The sequence below is a fragment of the Erinaceus europaeus genome, chromosome 17 (genome assembly GCF_950295315.1).
Source record: "Erinaceus europaeus chromosome 17, mEriEur2.1, whole genome shotgun sequence".
Lineage (NCBI taxonomy): Eukaryota > Metazoa > Chordata > Mammalia > Eulipotyphla > Erinaceidae > Erinaceus > Erinaceus europaeus.
The window spans coordinates 61,431,739-61,449,271 of record NC_080178.1 but is presented as its reverse complement, the minus strand read 5'-3'; the positions used below and the strand labels follow the sequence as shown (position 1 = coordinate 61,449,271).

General features: G+C 40.0%; 1 protein-coding gene across 1 annotated transcript in view; it reads left to right on the top strand.

Moving 5' to 3' along the window:
• UVRAG (UV radiation resistance associated) overlaps window positions 1-17,533 on the top strand; it is a 304,494-nt gene that overhangs the window by 157,286 nt on the left and 129,675 nt on the right. Inside the window, exons 8-9 of the mRNA XM_007520229.3 lie at window positions 2,687-2,813; window positions 15,053-15,137. Of these exons, the coding sequence (XP_007520291.1) occupies window positions 2,687-2,813; window positions 15,053-15,137 (212 nt within the window). The remainder of the gene's footprint in view (window positions 1-2,686; window positions 2,814-15,052; window positions 15,138-17,533) is intronic.

Genomic DNA, 17,533 nt, shown 5'->3' with positions numbered 1-17,533 from the left:
TACCTACTGAGCCAGCTACAGACCCCTTCATAATACTTCCTGTGCACATATTAGGCTTATTACTAAGTATTTAATTCTGTCTAAACATAGTGGACGGTTGTTGCTTTTTGTTTTTTTGTTGTTTGCTTCAAATTCCAATTGTTCCATGATATTTCACAGGAAATAGTGCATCATATGCTAACTATGTATCATGCAACTTTGTCATAACCACTTATTGATTCTTAAATTTTTAAGATGTTGACATTTTGGACATTTTCTATACAGTCATAGCATGTCAAAGATAATGCTGTATTTTCCCCATTCTGTAGTTTTTATTTCCTTTTCCTGTCTTACAGCACACATCTAATAGAGTGGTAAAGAAAAAAAACATGTCTTATCCACTAATCTAGGGAGAAAACATTTGGTTTTTCACTGATAAGTGTGATGTTAGTATAGGGTTTTTTTTTGCAACTGTATTTTACCACTTAGAAGGTTCTTATATATTGAGGAGGATGTGCCAACTCCCGGCTATGCACACATATTGCCATGCACAAAGATCTAGGTTCAAGCCACCTGCAGGGTGGACGTTTCATGAGTTGTGTACAGGTGTCTTCTTTTAGCCTCCTCTGCTACCTCCTTCTCCTCTCTCAATTTCTCTCTGTTCTGTTCAATAAAATAGAAAACAAAAAGTGAAAACATGGCCTCTGGGAGCAGTGGATTTATAGTACTAATACCAGGTCTCAGCAATAACTCTGGTGGCCATAAAAATAGAAAGAAAATTCTTTTTGTTTACAGAGTTTTCATTATAAATCAGTGCTGAATTTTGTTACATGCTTTTTCACCATCTTACGATATAATTATTGGGTTGGGAAAATCACGCTATATTTTTTTCTGTGCAAAAAATGTGTTATGACTTTATTGACAATCCAATATATAATTTTTATTAATTTTTTATTATCTTTATTTATTTATTGGATGGAGACAGCCAGAAGTTGAGAGGAAGGGATAGAAAGAGAGGGAGAGAGAAAGAGAGACACTTGGAGCACTGCTTCACTACTTGCAAATCTTCCTGCCTGCAGGTGGGGACTGGGGGCTTGAACCCGGGTCCTCGTGCATTGTAACATGTGCACTCAACCAGATGCACCACCACTCAGCCCCCAATATATAACTCTACCCGAGCCTTGTTAATGTGCTGGATTCTCTTGATTATTGAATGTCAGTCTTTCCACTTGACTACAATTTTTACACATGTCATTGAGTCTGACTTGGCAGTCATTTTCAGAGAGCTGTTGCTTCTGTGTTCATGAGGAATATGGGTTTGTAATTCTTTCTAGTGATGTGTGTATCTGGTTTTGCAGGTAACATGATAATAATGTTATCCAATGTATTAGGAAGTCCTTCTGTATTATGTGCTACACTTTAAAGGAACTGTTACTATTTCTTATTTTAATATTTATAGAATTCTCCAGGGAAAACTTCTGTGCCCTTTTTTTTTGTCTTAGAAGATATTACTTATTTATTTAGTTTCTTTTAAAAGTGTATTTATTTGTTTTGTTTGATAGGACACAGATAAATTGAGAGGGGAAGGAGAAATAGAGAGGGGAGAAAAAGACAGGTGCTTGTAGCACTGGTTCACTCCTCATGAAATTCTCCCACCCCCTGCAGCTGACCCAGGGTCTTGAACCTGGGTCCTTGCATGTGTAACTAGTTGTGCCACATTCTAGCCCTGGCTTCTTTTGCACATGTAGGCCTCTTCATATGATCTGTATCTTCCTGCATGAGTTTAATAGATTGCTTTTTAATGAATTGGCCTATTTCATGTAAGTCATCAGCTCATCTAAAACAGAGTTGTCATAATATCTACCCCCCCTTTAAGTGTCACTTTATTGAGAAAATGCTGATTTACGGAATTATTGTTGTCACAGTGGTCCATTTCCCTAAGATTGGTGTCAGTATGTTGCAGCCCCTGCCAGCCATCCCCCTTCAATATTTGGCATTAGACTTCCTCCAAACCAACCTGCCTTTCCCCTTTCTACTGTTACAGACCACAGACTGTTGTTTCATCCCGATTATCCCTTGTTTTGTTTCTTGGGCCCCACTTACAGTGATACAGTACTTTAACTATTATTTCAGTTCCCCATTATATTAATGGGAGCTGTCATGATGATCCTCCTTTTTTTCTTCCTATTAGTTATTACTGTTCTTCTCTTCTTCTCTTGGTTAGCTTGACTGAAGTTAGTTTTCCTTTTCTCTCTTCCTTTCTCTTTATTTCTCACTTCTTCCCACTGTCCTCTCTTTCCCCCCTATTTCTCTCTCTCTTCCTCCCCCTCCCCCCAACAGTGAGGTGGAGGGAGAGAGAGTGAAAGATTGAAACATCAAAGTTTCTTCTACTGTGGTGGGGACCAGGCTCCAACTTGGGCTGTGCACATGACAGAGCAGCACACCATCCAAGTCATCTATTTCACCAGCCCTAATGTTAGCTAGTTTTTGCAAAAATGTCTCTCGATTTTAGATTTATTTCAACTCTTCTTCATTTCTATTTTTTCAATTAAAACGATATGTCCTAACGATCAAACTGTTCATATATCTGTAAGTTAGATGAGTATTAAATTTACATTGTTACTCATTTTGAAACATTGAGAATGTCTAATCATCAATACTCATGACTTTTATATTCATAATATTACTTGTGCTTTTACTCATTTAGAAAAAAGAAAGTGAGTGCCTGCAATTAAAAATTTTGGTGCTTCAAAATGAACTGGAAAGGCAGAAGAAAGCTTTGGGACGGGAGGTGACATTACTGCATAAGCAGCAAGTTACACTGCAGGACAAAGGTGAGTCGGAACACCTTGCAGACAACCTTATCCCAGTTTTCCTCTCTTTATCATTGGTGGAAATATTCGTCATTGTATAAACTTGCTGATAGAACTTTCCTTCATATTTTGAAAGTACTTTGTAGTTGATACATACAGAGATGTATACTAATACACATATTTCCCATCACATTTAATATTTTTAAATGAACACACCGATGTAAACGGAATCTCCCATGAGAAACATACTCACTTGCACTCAGAAACTATCCAGCTAAATAACCAGTACGCTCCCTCAGCTTGTTAAATTGAATTCTAAACTGTGTGCTAGCAGAATCCTCCACTATGCATGTATGATAGGCTGGCTTTTTGTTCAACATATTTTCTATAACATTCACCCTTGACTTCAGTCAAGTCAGTTCATTTTAGCTGCCAATCATATTGTCTTGTTTGAATTTGAATTTTACTTATTCTTGTATGCTCTTGGCATTTCTGTGATTTCTAGTTTGGGGCTATCATCAATAATGCTTCTGTGAATGGTCTCCTATGTGCTTTGCAATAAAGGCTCCCCCCCCTTCTTCATATTTCTGCTTGCTATCAGAGGCAGAACTATCACAGCCATAAGACACACACACACACACTCACACACACACACACACACACACACACACACACACACATTTTATTATTAATGATTAAATACTTGTTATTATTATTTTACAAAATTACATGTCAACAGGGCTATAATTCCACACTGTTCCTGCCACTAGTTCTGAATCCCCGATCCTTCCACTGCGGTTCTCCCAAGGTTGAAGACAAGTTTAGCCATCATCTCCACAACTGTCTGTCAACATTTGTACATAATTGCCCCCTTTTTCTTCCAGGTCCAGTCCTCTCTTCCCCTCCAAGCCACAAATAACCCTAGTACTACATCAAATTGTCCCTCCCCTTTTCCTCCTCTTTCTCTGGGTGCTGATGGAGCTGGAGTTCAGAGCCCTCTTATCCTCTTCCTCCTATCACTTCTCTCCCACTGGGAATATGGATCAATATTGTTTTGGGGGTGCAAAAGGTAGGAGTTCTGGCTTCTGTAATTGCTTCTCTGCTGGGTATGGGTATTGGCAGTTTGATCCATACCCCCAGCCTGTTTCTATCTTTCCCTAGTGGGGTAGATCTCTAGAGAGGCGAGGTTCCAGGTCACATTGGTGAGATCGTCTGCCCAGAGAAGTCAGGATAGCATTATGACATCTGCAACTTGGTGTCTGGAAGGTAGCAGGACATAAAGTGAGACAGAATGGTTAATTAACAGGAACCAGAAAGTAGGAACAGAGCAGATGATATTAGGGATCTTAGGCTGAAAGAAAGCTAGGAAGTTTATTTTAGGCATGTTTCTAGGGGCCCACGACTATGGTAGTTTTTTCTTGAGTTTGGTAGCTGGGATGAAGTTTGATAAAAATATTGTCTGAGAAAATAATGTCAGAGTAGAGAGAAGGGCTAGAAAGTTGGGTTAGGGCAGAGAGTAGCTTCCATTCTTGAAAAAATTCTGTGGCTAGAATTAACTATTTACCTCCATCCACCCGACCCAGGGCCCATATATATTTATATTTAGCAACAGAACCTGTGTAACCTCTGAATCCCTGTTGGTCTGAGCTCATGGTCACTCATTTCAGGAGACTTCCTTGAGTGGCAGGGCAAGATACCCCAGCCTCCCTTCAGAGGGCAGTCTCTACCATAGTTGCATTATGGTAAGGGCCAAGTCCTAGGAAGGCCCATAAAAAAGGCCTGTGATGATGTTCCTTATAGAAGTGACCAGTGGGGGTCCGGGCGGTAGTGCAGCGGGTTAAGCGCACATGGCACGAAGCACAAGAACCAGTATAAGGATCCCTGTTCGAGCTCCTGGCTCCCCACCTGCAGGGGAGTCACTTCACAGGCGGTGAAACAAGTCTGCAGGTGTTTCTCTCTCCCCCTTTCTTTCTTCCTCTCCTCTCCTGATTTCTCTCTGTCCTATCCAATGATAACATCATCAATGACAATAATAATAATCACCACAACAATAATAAAAACAACAAGGGCAACAAAAGGGGGGAAAAATAACCTCCAGGAACAGTGGATTCATGGTGCAGGCACCAACCCTCAGCAATAACCCTGGAGGCAAAAAAAAAAAGTGACCAATGTTTGTGCAGAGAGGAGTCTGTTAGAGGTCTAAGCCCAGCATCTTTGTGTGAGAATCCAAGGATTCCCCAGGTGATGAGGTGATGTGATATTGACCCAAAGGGCCATTACTAAGTGAGTCAGTCTCTTGCCCTTGTAGGATACATATATCTTCAGCTTTAGTACATTATGTCCAAAAGTTTTCCAAGCTGGTGTCAAATCACCTCCTCTCCATCCAGCTGTGTTTCAGATATCTTCTGCTACAATCTTATTGGATTTTGTTGTTTTTTATCTTTCTTGCTTTAGCCTTCCTGGTAGGTATGTTACAGTTTTAGTAAAGATTAAAGAAGTTGAATATGATCTGTGAATACTTGGTGATTTTTTTAAATATTGTTATGACAGTTTTTTGTGTCATAGGACATCTCTGTATGTTACATATATGGATTCTCTGTTTCAAATATACATTAAAAATATATCCTTTATGGTTGGGAAGATGGCACAATAGTTATGCAAATAGATCATCATGTGTAAGGCTCCAAAGGCCCCCAGTCCATTTCTCAGCACTACCAGAAACCAGAGCTAAGGAGGGATTGGGGGGGGGGGGTTGCAGGTAGAGAATCTACATATCCTGTAATTCTGGTTTTGCTAGTTCATACTTTAATAAGTAAAAATCCCATTTTACTGCTCTTTTATATTTGAGACTTTTTGTGTGCTCTTTTACAAATAGTTGCTATTTCAATATCATAAAAGGCTTTTTTTCTAAACACTTTACTATAACTATTTATTTTAGTGGTGAAGCAGGGCTGCAGGTGTCTCTCCGTCTCTTTCCCTATCTCCCCCTCTTCTCTCAATTTCTCTCTATATACATCCAGTAATAAATTAATAAGAATATTTATTTTTAAAAAAAGGGAGACTAAAACAAAAATAAACCATTACGACTATATCAAATTGAAAAGCTTCTGTACATCCAAACAAAGAGACTCCTTACAGAATGGGAGAAGATCTTTACATGCTATATGTCAGACAAAAGGCTAATAACCAAATTATATAAAGCACTCACTAGACTCAACAACAAAAAACAAATGACCCCATACAAAATTGGGAGAGGATATGAACAGGCTATTCACCAAAGAGATCCACCTGGAAGCAACCCAGGTGTCCAACAACAGATGAGTGGCTGAGCAAGTTGTGGTATATATGCATAATGGAATACTACTCAGCTATTAAAAGTGGTGATTTCACTGTTTTTAGCCATCTTGGATGGTGCTTGAAGGAATCATGTTAAGTGAGATAAGTCAGAAACAGAAGGATGAATATGGGATGATCTCACTCATAGGCAGAAGTTGCAAAGCAAGTTCAGAAGAGAAAACACTAAGCAGAACTTGGACTGGAGTTGGTGTATTGCACCAAAGTAAAAGATTCTGGGGTAGGTGGGAGGAGAGGGAGGGTTCAGGTCCTGGAACATGATGACAGAGGATCTAGTGGGGGATATATTATTATGTGGAAAACTGGGAAGTATTATGCATGTACAAACTATTGTATTTACTGTCAATTATAAAACATTAATCCCCCAATGAAGAAATTAAGAGAAAAAAAAGAGATCCAAAAGGTCAAGACATGAAAAATGCTCCAAGTCACTGATTGTCAGAGAAATGCTAATAAAGACAACATTAGGTACTGTTTCACCCCTGTGAGAATTTCATTTATTAGGAAGGATAGTAACAATAAATGCTGGAGAGGTTGTGGGAGGGCAAAGAAACCCTCTTTCCTGCACTGCTGGTGGGAATGTACATTGGTCCAGCCTCTCTGGAGAGCAGTCTGGAGAATTTTTCCGAGGGCTAGCAATGAACCTTCCCTGTGGCCCTGTAATTCCTCTCCTGGGGATATACCCTAAGGAACTAACCACACACTCCCAAAAATATCTGTGTATACCTAAGTTCATAGCAGCACAATTTGTAATGGCCAAAACCTGGAAGCAACCTAAATCTTCATTCAAGCCCTCCGTCTCCATGTGCCAGGGGGGAAACTTCAGAAGAGGTTTCTCTCTTTCTGCCACTTCACCTCTCCTTTTCCTCCCAATTTCTCTGTCCTATCAAAAAAAAAAAAAAAAAAAATGGTAGGGAAAAGAAAGGGAAAAAAATGACAGGTGAGAATGGTGGATACCTATCCCCAGCAATAATTCCTATGGCAAAATAACAACAATAATAACATAAAAATGAAAAAAAAATAAAGGAATCTATTTTTCTTTTCCTTTGAATAGTAGGCTGTGGATAAGAAAATGGCATAAGGAAGGCTGCCTACATAGCAGATAGAGGATAGGACTACAAGGGAATTCTATTTCAGGGTAGCATGAAATGAGGTATTTATTATATTGGACTGAGGGGAGGTTGACGCATGAGAGTGATATATGGAGTAGTCATCTGTAGCGTGGGAAAGCACACTAATGTATTGTGGTTGAGTTGCTGGATATTAGACCTACTTATATTGTGTGGCTATGGTTTCTAATGTGAAGCCACTCAGACCAGTTATGTGATTTACCCTCTTGGAGCTTCGTACAGACTGGGGGAGGGAATACAAATAAAAAACAAAGTGAAATCAATCACATTTTACAGAGGATAAAAATGAAGCCAAGAGAAGTTGAAACTTGTCTAGAGTCTTAGAAATAACATGTGTAGGATTTTAAGCCAGATATTTTTGATTTCTGAGGTTTATAAAGTATTCTGCCTCCTATAGGATCTGTGTATTATATTTAAGCACTAAAATTAGCTCCTTAGCCATGAAGCCAATTGTGTAGTTATGAAAGGTATCGTTTGTTTCCCATTGCCTGTTAAAAAGGAAGTATATCAATTCTTTAGAAAGAAAAATATCTTCTCTTGGCATTAAATTCTAAAAGGAATTTAGTGTTTAGTTTCTTATGTGCAAGATATTAAATATCATAATGAAACAGTCGCAAATGTAACAGCACGAAATATTTATTAACCCTTCAGAAAGGCAGCATCATAAATCATAGTGCAGAAAAGGCATTTCTGCAGGGAGTGAAACTGAAATAGTTGAAGTATATTGCTTTTTCCTTATCTGACTTGATGTAGAAAACCCAGAAGAATGACAGTTTATGGGTTTTAACTGTAATTTTGACAGGAACTGGCCATTGTCCAGTTGAGACCAAATTCTCGGGGGGGGGGGAGAGAAAGAGAGAGAGAGAGAAAGAGAGAAAAGTGGAGAAGAGAGGAGAGGAGAGGAGAGGAGAGCCCAATTTTACTTTGTTGATGGAAGCAAGCTTCATACTCTTCAGCTGTTAGATTTACAGGACACAACATTGACATTTGGTTATTAAAATTAAAGTGTCTGACTTCAGTTCTTGCTCACCAGAGGGGCCAGCTTACTTAGTTTATTGGAGCACTGGTATATGCATGGACAGGGCCACATTGCAGAAAGCAGACGTGGAATCCACCTTTGCCTTCCTTCCCTCTCCGTGACTTCAGCCTAGAATGCAGAAAAGTGAAAGGAGATCCATTTCTACCCACTGTATATATAAGAGGGTAAAATAATTCATCAGTGATTTTTTTTTAAAAAATTGTTTATTTTGCCTTTTGTTGCCCTTGTTGTCTTTTTATTGTTGTTGTAGTTATTATTGTTGTTATTGATGTTGTCGTTGTTAGATAGGACAGAGAGAAATGGAGAGAGGAGGGGAAGACAGAGAAGGTGAGAGAAAGACACCTGCAGACCTGCTTCACCGCCTGTGGAGCGACTCCCCTGCAGGTGGAGAGCCGGGGACTCGAACCAGGATCCTTCCACCGGTCGTTGCGCTTTGCGCCACGTGGGCTTAACCCGCTGCACTACCGCCCAATTCCCCATCAATGATTTTTAATACCTTGTTTCTGACCAAAGGGGGGCTGCTATGAGACTGCAGAAGATTAAGGGCCATTTTCACCTGCTCACAAATTTGTTCTGAATGGACCTTCATTTAATGCCCACAGGAAAGGTGGCAGCTAAGGCGGAAAATTGTAGAATGCCACTCTTGGTAATATAGGCTCAGCAGAGGCAAGTGGACTCTGCTGCCAGAAAGCATTGCTGCCATCCATTCCCTAAGATCAATAACATTAAGCTCTATGGAAAGAGTTACAAATCCTGCATTCACCAGGTCTCAGTGAAAAACAATTCTAACTGGAGGAAGAAAAAGAAGAAAGCTACTACCAGTGAGTGTAGAAAACTGTGTGGGACCTTGTCTATCACAAATCTGTTCTCAAGGGAGGGCCAGCATCTTTGAGGAAGCCCAACTTTGATAGTCAGGAACTTAGTATATGTCTAGCTCACCCAAGAGGCTTCCTCCTCATCTCTGCCACCAGGCTAGAAAGCAGGGAATAACAAGCCCTGGTAATTTGCCCCTTTGGAGGCGAGAACACGATAACTTGAAGGACCTAAGCTTAAAAAGAAATTTTTGGCATTTGATGCTTTGTAAGAAAGTTAGGATTTCCAGTCAGTGACCTTAGTCTGTACCTTAATAACAGGGAAAGAAGGTAAACCCAAACCAAGCAGAGAGAAGGAAAGAGCAGAAATCAGTGAGATTGAGTGCAAACGAGCATCTCTGAATAGCGATGACATTGGGGGCGAAGAGTGAGGTTGGAGGGGAGTTATCCTTATTACCCCTATGGGTCTTTTGCAGTTGGGAAGATAGTCAAACGAGCACTAAAGCAAGTTGATTAATAAGAGGAAAGATAAAGAAAATTTTATTGTGTGGCCCAGGAGGTGGCGCAGTGGCTAAGGGACTAGACTCTCAAGCATGAGGTCTTGAGTTCAATCCCCGGTAGCACATGTACCAGAGTGATGTCTGGTTCTTTCTCTCTCCTATCATTTCTTATGAATAAATCAATAAAATCTTTAAAAGAATAAAAAATAAAAATTTGTTGTTATCATGTACATCTCCAAGGAGAAGGCGAGAGTCTGTAAAATGCAAGGAAGTTTAAGGCCATTGTTCCACTCATGGCTGTCTCCAGAGAAACTCCACTTGCTTTGAAGGACATTGCTGCTTCACCCTCTCCACAGACTAGGTTCTCCCTACAAGCCTCTGTTTTAAAGTTAATCTACATGTTGTCTTCCTGGGTCCCTTCTATGAAATTACTACTTTTGTCAAAGACATAGGGGAAGGGGTGTGCAGCTGATGACAGGATTTTGCTGTACTGCAAATCAAAAGCTGTTCTTACAAAAGCTCAGGGGCCTGGGTGGTGGCACACCGGGCTAAGCACATATAATACAAAGCACAAGGACCCACACAAAGATACAAGTTCCAGCTTCCCACCTGTGCAGGGGGGTAGGGGGCCACTTCACAAGTGGTGAAGCAGGTTTGCAGGTCTGTCTTTCTCTCCCTCTCTCTGTCTTCCTCTTCCCTCTCAATTTCTCTCTGTCCTGTCCTATTAAGAAAAAAACAAAGTCCTCCAGGAGCAATGGATTCGTAGTGCAGGCACCAAGCCCCGGTGATAACCCTGGAGGCAAAAACAGTAAAATCAATAAACTTCTACCCAGACAAGGAGGAAATGGAGAATTCACAAATTATCCATTTGTGACAGAAATGAGAGAGTGTACAACTCTATAGGTCCTATAGATCAAAATGTTTGCAAAGTAATTTTTTGATTGACAGAACAGCATGCCATATACATGCTATAGCTATGCTACACCTGAGGAAGATGGGTCCTGATATTGGGGCAGCTTGGAACTTTCCTCCTTATGACCACAGAAAGTGAGCTCAGATCCACAGGGATGCAGAGGTCATATAGGTTCCTAAGCTGAATATGGGCCCCAGATCACATCAAATCGATGGGGTTTACAGTCACAATATTTACACACCTTTCCCATATTTGGGAGCTATTCTTTTCCCTTACCCAGCTTTCTGGTCCTTCTGCCAACCATGACACTACCTCCCCAGACAATAATTAGGATCCACCTGCATATCATATTGCAAGCTCAGGCAAAAAAAAAACAAACAAACAACAACAACAACAACAAAAACACTAGTATAGCCACAGGCCCTTTGGAATATAACTAAAATACGCCTACTAGCTATCTACAAAATGGAGGGCCCCCCAACTCTTCATCTGCACTATTCCAGCCTTTAGGTCCATGATTGGTCAACAATTTGTTTGGCTTTGCATGTTAAGTCTCTTTTCAACCACCAGATGCTAGCATCATGATGCTGACCAGACTTCCCTGGACAGATAACCCACCAGTGTGTCCTGGAGCTCTGCTTCCCCAGAGCCCTTCCCCACTAGGGAAAGAGAAAGACAGGCTGGGAGTATGGATCGACCTGTCCTCGCCCATGTTCAGCGGGGAAGCAATTACAGAAGCCAGACTTTCAACCTTCTGCATCCCACAATGACCCTGGGTCCATACTCCCAGAGGATTAAAGAATAGGAAAGCTATCAGGGGAGGGGATGGGATACAGAGTTCTGGTGGTGGAAATTGTGTGAAATTGTACCCCTCTTATCCGATGGCTTAGTCAGTGTTTCCTTTTTATAAATAAAAAAATTAAATAAAAATTAAAAAAAAAAAATGCTGTAGCAAGGCTGAAAATAGTCCCACTGGCCAAACCACTTGAGTCCCAAAATAATGTTATTTTGCAATAAGTGATTGGGTTGTTGGGAAAGCTATGATGCATTTTAACATGAAAAAATGTGTTACGCCTTTTCCAACAACCCAATGTAATTCACTGACAAAAGAAATTCATTGTTTCTCTTGATAATGGGTAAGCTAGCGGGGAAGGAAAGGCACTTGATTAGAGATGAATGCTGAGTACTGAATGGTAGCTATGAGAGAGTGCTGGAGTTGGAATCTTATTAATTTGAATTACCTTCATGGGTAAAGATTAACTCAAGCAGAAGACATTAACTCAAGCAGAAGTACACATGGTACAAAGCTGCAAGGACCCAGCATAAGGATTCGGTTCTGGCCTGGCTCTCCACCTCCAGGGTGGTGGCTTCACTAGAGGTGAAGCAGGTCTGTGGGTGTCTTTCTCTCCCCAACTTTGTCTTCCCCTTCTCTCTCGATTTCTCTCTGTCCTATCCAATAGCAGCAGTGGCAACAATGACAGTAACAAGGGCAATAAAAATGGGACAGATGGCCTCCAGGAGCAGTGGATTTGTAGTGCAGGCACTGAGCCCCAGCAATAACCCTGGAGGCAAGATAATCAATCAATCAATCAATCAATCAATCAATAAAACTTATAATGAAGGTGGCACACCTGGTTAAGTGCAAATATTACAGTGCACAAGTACCCAGGTTCAAGCCCCTGGTCCCCACCTGCAGGGGAAAGCTTCATGAGTGGTAAAGCTGGGGTGCAGGTGTCTCTCTGTCTCTCTTCCTTTCTCTCTTCTGCTCCTCTCTCAATTTCTTTCTGCCTCTATCCAATAATTAATAAATATAATGAAGTCTGCGGACAACAATAGCCGCTCAGTTAACCCCCTTTTGGGTTTGGATCTACTCTTTTACTTTTTATTTGGAAATAGTTTTAGACTTAGAAAAAAAATGCAAGAGTAATAAGAGTACATGGCATGCCTATAGGCTTCATCCAGATTGACCTGGTGTTAACAGTTTGCCTTCTTGTTAAATGGAGAATATACCCTTTTAAGTTTAATTTTTCTGCTTTCACTCTTTCCCCCTACATTTGCTCATTTAATATCTTTTAAGACTTTTTTTTGGGGGGGGTAGGAGGGGCAGGTGTGGTGCACTCAGTTGAACACACACACATTGCCATGCACAAGGTCTCGAGTTCAAGCCCCTACTTCCTACTTGCAGGGGTTAAACTTCGTGGGCAGTGAAGCAGGTCTGCACTTGTCCCCTTTCCCCTCTCTATCTCCCTTTCCCCTGTCAATTTCTGCCTTATCAAATAAAAAGGCAAACAGAGGAAGAAAGGAAAGGAAAAAAAAAAGGGAAAAATGGCTACCAGGAGTAGGGGATTTATAGTGCAGACACTGAACCCTAGCACCAACCTTGATGGCAATTAAAAATAAATAAATAAATAATAATAAATAAGTCTTATACAATGGGGGTGCATATGTACATTTACATCTTGAAGCCTAGATCTGTGTTGTTCCTGTTCGTAGTCTTACTAGCGGAGTTAAGGCATCCTAAATTATCTGGGATGAAGAAGAATATTCAGGTTTCTGTAGTAGTAGAATAAGGCATGTGCTTTCTAGCACATGGGGTAGGGAATGGAAGTTGCCAACATTTGTCTTCCAAAATCATTGAGTGTGACAGTTTAAAGGAATATTAAGGATAAAGAAGCTATCTGGTGAGGGCCAGGAGATAACTCAGCAAGTAGAGTGTGTACCTTATTATGTGTGAGCCACTGGGTTTGATCCTTAACACCACATGAGGGCACCAAAGATGGAGAGCTCCCTAGATGGTGGTGTGGGGCAGTGGTATCTTTCCTCTTTTGTGTCTTTCTCCTCTGTTACTATCTAAGAATATATAATAGAAAAATGGAGCTAGAGCAGTCCTCAGCAGTATTGTACATGAGTATGAGGCCCATGACTTACTCTCCAGCACCACTTTAAATCAATACAAGAAGATAAACAGTTGTTTCTTGTCCGAGCTCTGTTTTAGAGGTAAAGTTACTAACTTATGTGGTTATTTAAGTATAATTAAGGGCGGGGGCATACTTAGAAATAAATATGTTGATAAAATTTCTTGGGTTATTGAATTTAACTGGAATGTACAAATTGGTAGTTTGTTGTTGTTTGCTAGTTAACCTACTTCTTTTCTCTGTATAAGATATATAGATATTTTAGGACACCTTTTCTTTTTTAAGATTTTATTTGTTTATTAATGAGAATGGTGAGAGAGAGGGAGAGAGGGAAAAAGAGAGAGAGAGAGAAAGAAAGAACGCGAGCCTGACATCACTCTGGTACGTGTGCTGCTGGCAATTGAACTCAGGACCTCATGCTTGAGAGTCTAATGCTTTATCCACTGTGCCACCTCCCAGGCCACTAGGAAACCTTTTTCTATTGGATCACAGTTTGTGGAACTAAGCTTTGTGAGATCTAGAATTTAGTGTATGGGATCTAACACTGTTTCTCTGACAGAACCACTTGAATTAATAGGCCCAGACCACTAGGAACCTAAGTTCCTTCTCTCTCAGCACAGGACAGTATAAAAGAATTTTACGATTACATAAATTAGAGTATTGGTTCCCAACATTGATATAAATACAAAAGTCAGGCATATAAATACTAGTTTTAATTGCTCAATTATAAAAGCTAACACTTTAAGGAAATTAAATGTCTTGTAATGAGATTTGGGTATGGGTATTTGTTAAAATGTGGAGTATTCATATAATTCATATCCTTGGAGTTGAATTTTACACAATCATTAAACATCATAACTCAGACTATCTGTCAACATCTAAAAATGCTTATGACATAATATGGAAAATCAGAATATATGTTTCCTACATACTGTGTTTCTAACTAAAACTACTTGTATTTATGATCAAGGTCAAAGTTCATGAAAAGCTACTAATATTTATGAACTGTATGATACTACTCAAAATACAGGTCATGTTTCATGCTCGACTTTGTGTATTTTTAGTACTGCTGTTATATAGCATTTGTGACAGAAAAGAAATGAACCACATTTAAAACAGTAAATGTTTTTAGAGCAGTTTTAGGTTTGTAGCAAAATCAAGTAGATTAGAGATTTCTCCAGATTCCCCCAACCTTGACACATGCATGGCCTCCCCTATTATCCATGGTTCATGTATCACAACTGATAGGCCTTTAATGAATCATCATTAACACCAGGGTTTTCAACCCCTGCTCTCTCTTTGAAATGAAGATGACTGAATTTTGAAATGTCATCAGGCTTTCGTGGTGAGTCATCTAGAACTACAATTGTAGACACTCTTAGACGTTTACTCTTACACCTGCTAGAAGCTGGACTAGTGTAAAAAGTTGAATCCACAGGGAAATTAGTCTAGTGACACACACACACACACCCAACTCATTTTTCCTTTTAATTCTTTTTAGTTCCTTCTCACATTCAGGGAACTAGACACTGCCTGTGTGGTTGTGATTGAGCAATCCTCTCTGTCATGTTACATCTGGAATTATTTCTCTTTCTAGGCAGTGTGTTTTCCACTGAACATCTCAAACTCCAGCATCAGAAAGAATCCTTGAATGAGCTGAGGAGGGAGTGTACTGCCAAAAGGTAAAGACAACATAGAATGATTGGGTTGTAAGTATTGAATGGACATTGAATATAGGTCCTGGTAAAGTATTGTTCTTTAAAGCTATCGGTATTCTTGGTATTCCAGTGTGAATGCTACACTTGCTTATTAAACATTTCTTAAGCTCTCGCCTGGTAAAAGGAGCAGTTGGATTCATCAACAGGTTATTCTGGATCCCAAGACTGTAGCATCCTGACTTCCAAATACTTGAATCTTCTCCTTTTAATATCTCTCTCTCTCTCTCTCAATCTCTCTCTCTCCTTAAATTTTTAGAAACTTATTATTGGATAGAGACGGAGAGAAACTGAGAGGGGAGGATGAAGTAGGGAGAGAGAGAGAGAGAGATAAAAGGACACCTGCAGCCCTGCTTTACCACTCATGAAGCTTTCCCCCTGTAGGTGGAGGCCAGGCTCTTGAACCTGGGTCCTTGTGCACTGTAGTGTGTGTGCTTACCTTCTCCTTTTAATCTCTATCATGTGAATGGCTTTTGTCTTCAATAATTTCAGTATGTCTTGAATTCTTAGACTCACTCCTGCTCTGCATTAGCTTCTTTGGATTAACCTAGCAGTACACAGATGCTTTCCAGTTCCAATCTACCCTCTTAAAATTCATTTTCTTAAGACTCTCAGTAATTGTTTTTGCTTTACCTTCCAAATAACCTCCAATAAGTTGACTCTAAACAACTGCACTCAATTTCCTTTACTTAACTTTCAAATAACCTCCCATCAGTTGACACTGGAGCTGATACACAACTACCACTAATTCCCACAAATGCTAGTTGGTTTTCTGTCTTTGCCACCTATGTTCTTTTCTTCAGCTTAACTCATGTCTCACAAAAGTCATTACCTCCTGTGTTTTTCTTTAAAGAAGTTTTGTAATTGAGGTTTCAAGGATATTAGACCTGGAAACACCCCTGAAGTCTTCGTATCTGTTCCCCTTGTAGATAGGGAATCAACACTGGGAAGTTACCTTTGCCAGCTCAAGACAGGCAGGAGGAGAACCTTTTTATTGTTGTTGCTGCTCTGGGCCAACTTTTTCAAATAAAAAGAGAAAAGACAGAGGGAGACAGGGAAGATAGCACAACACCAGAAGTTCCTCAAGCATAGTAGGGGCTGGACTCGAACTTGGGCCATAGGCATGACAAAACAGATATGCTCTCATGGTGAGATATCTTCCTGGCCCCAGGAGTAGAAGCTGGTCTTTGGTGCTCCTTGCATTATATCACCTTTTTGTTCTATGTTGTCATACAGGTCCACTAAAATTTCTTAAATTCTCAAGACAGTTGAGCCAGGTTATTGTACTTGTTGGTCATACTTCTTAAATCGTTTGAGAGAAGGGCTGCATTATTTCATATGCCCACTTTTTCGCTTGCTAGTGCTTTTAAAATTTTTATTTATTTGTTTATTTTAATGAGAGAGAAAAAAGATACAGGGGTGGGGGAGAAGGAGGGCAATGCTCTGGTCTGGCTTATAGTGCTGCTGGGGATTGAACCTGGGGCCTCAGGATGTTATGTGTGAAGGTCTGTTGTATAACCATTATTCTATCTTCCAGTCCTTGCTAGAGTTTTTATCATTTTGCCCCCCAACATGGCAGCAATTTACTGTTTGAAGTCACTCTAACATGGAGTTGTGAGTGAAAAAACAAAATGCGTTTAAAAAACAAAAAGGAAATAGTTTGTAGTTATTTTCTGGAATCAAACTGACCTCAATTAGGAATTAATATTTTGGTCGGCGTACTTAGACTTTCCAAATCTTGTTCCCATTCTGTGAGGGGTCTCTTGGTTTGGGTAGTAGTTTCTTTAGGGTGCAGAAACTTTTTAATTTGATGTAGTCCCGTAGGTTTATGCTTGCCTTAGTCTTCTTTGTATTTGGATTCGCTTCATTGAAGATGTCTTTAAAATTTGTGTGGAAAAGAGTTCTGCCAATATTTTCCTCTAAGTATCTAATAATTTGTGGTCACATCCAAGTCCTTTACTTTTGTATTTGGTGAAATATAGTGGTTCAGTTTCATTCTTCTGCATGTTTCAACCCATTTTTTTCCAACACCATTTGTTGAGACTCTGCTTTCCCCACTTTTGTCAAAGATTAGATGGGCGCTTCTGTCAAAGATTAGATGTCCATAGCCAAATCTTGTTCCTTTGGTTGTAAAATTGTATAATAAAATCCTGAGTAGCAATAATAATTCAATAGTAAAGCTCTTGGCAGCTGGTGGCAAGTGCTCAGTCAATGATGATGTGTACCTGTTGTCTCACTTCTTGTGCTAGACTCACACACCTGGCCGCTATATAGTTAATATTTAGAGGTAGGTCAGAACACATCAAAACTGTTTTGCCTCCTCCTTTGAGTTTCTGTGGTTTTCTTTGGATTGTTAATCTTCC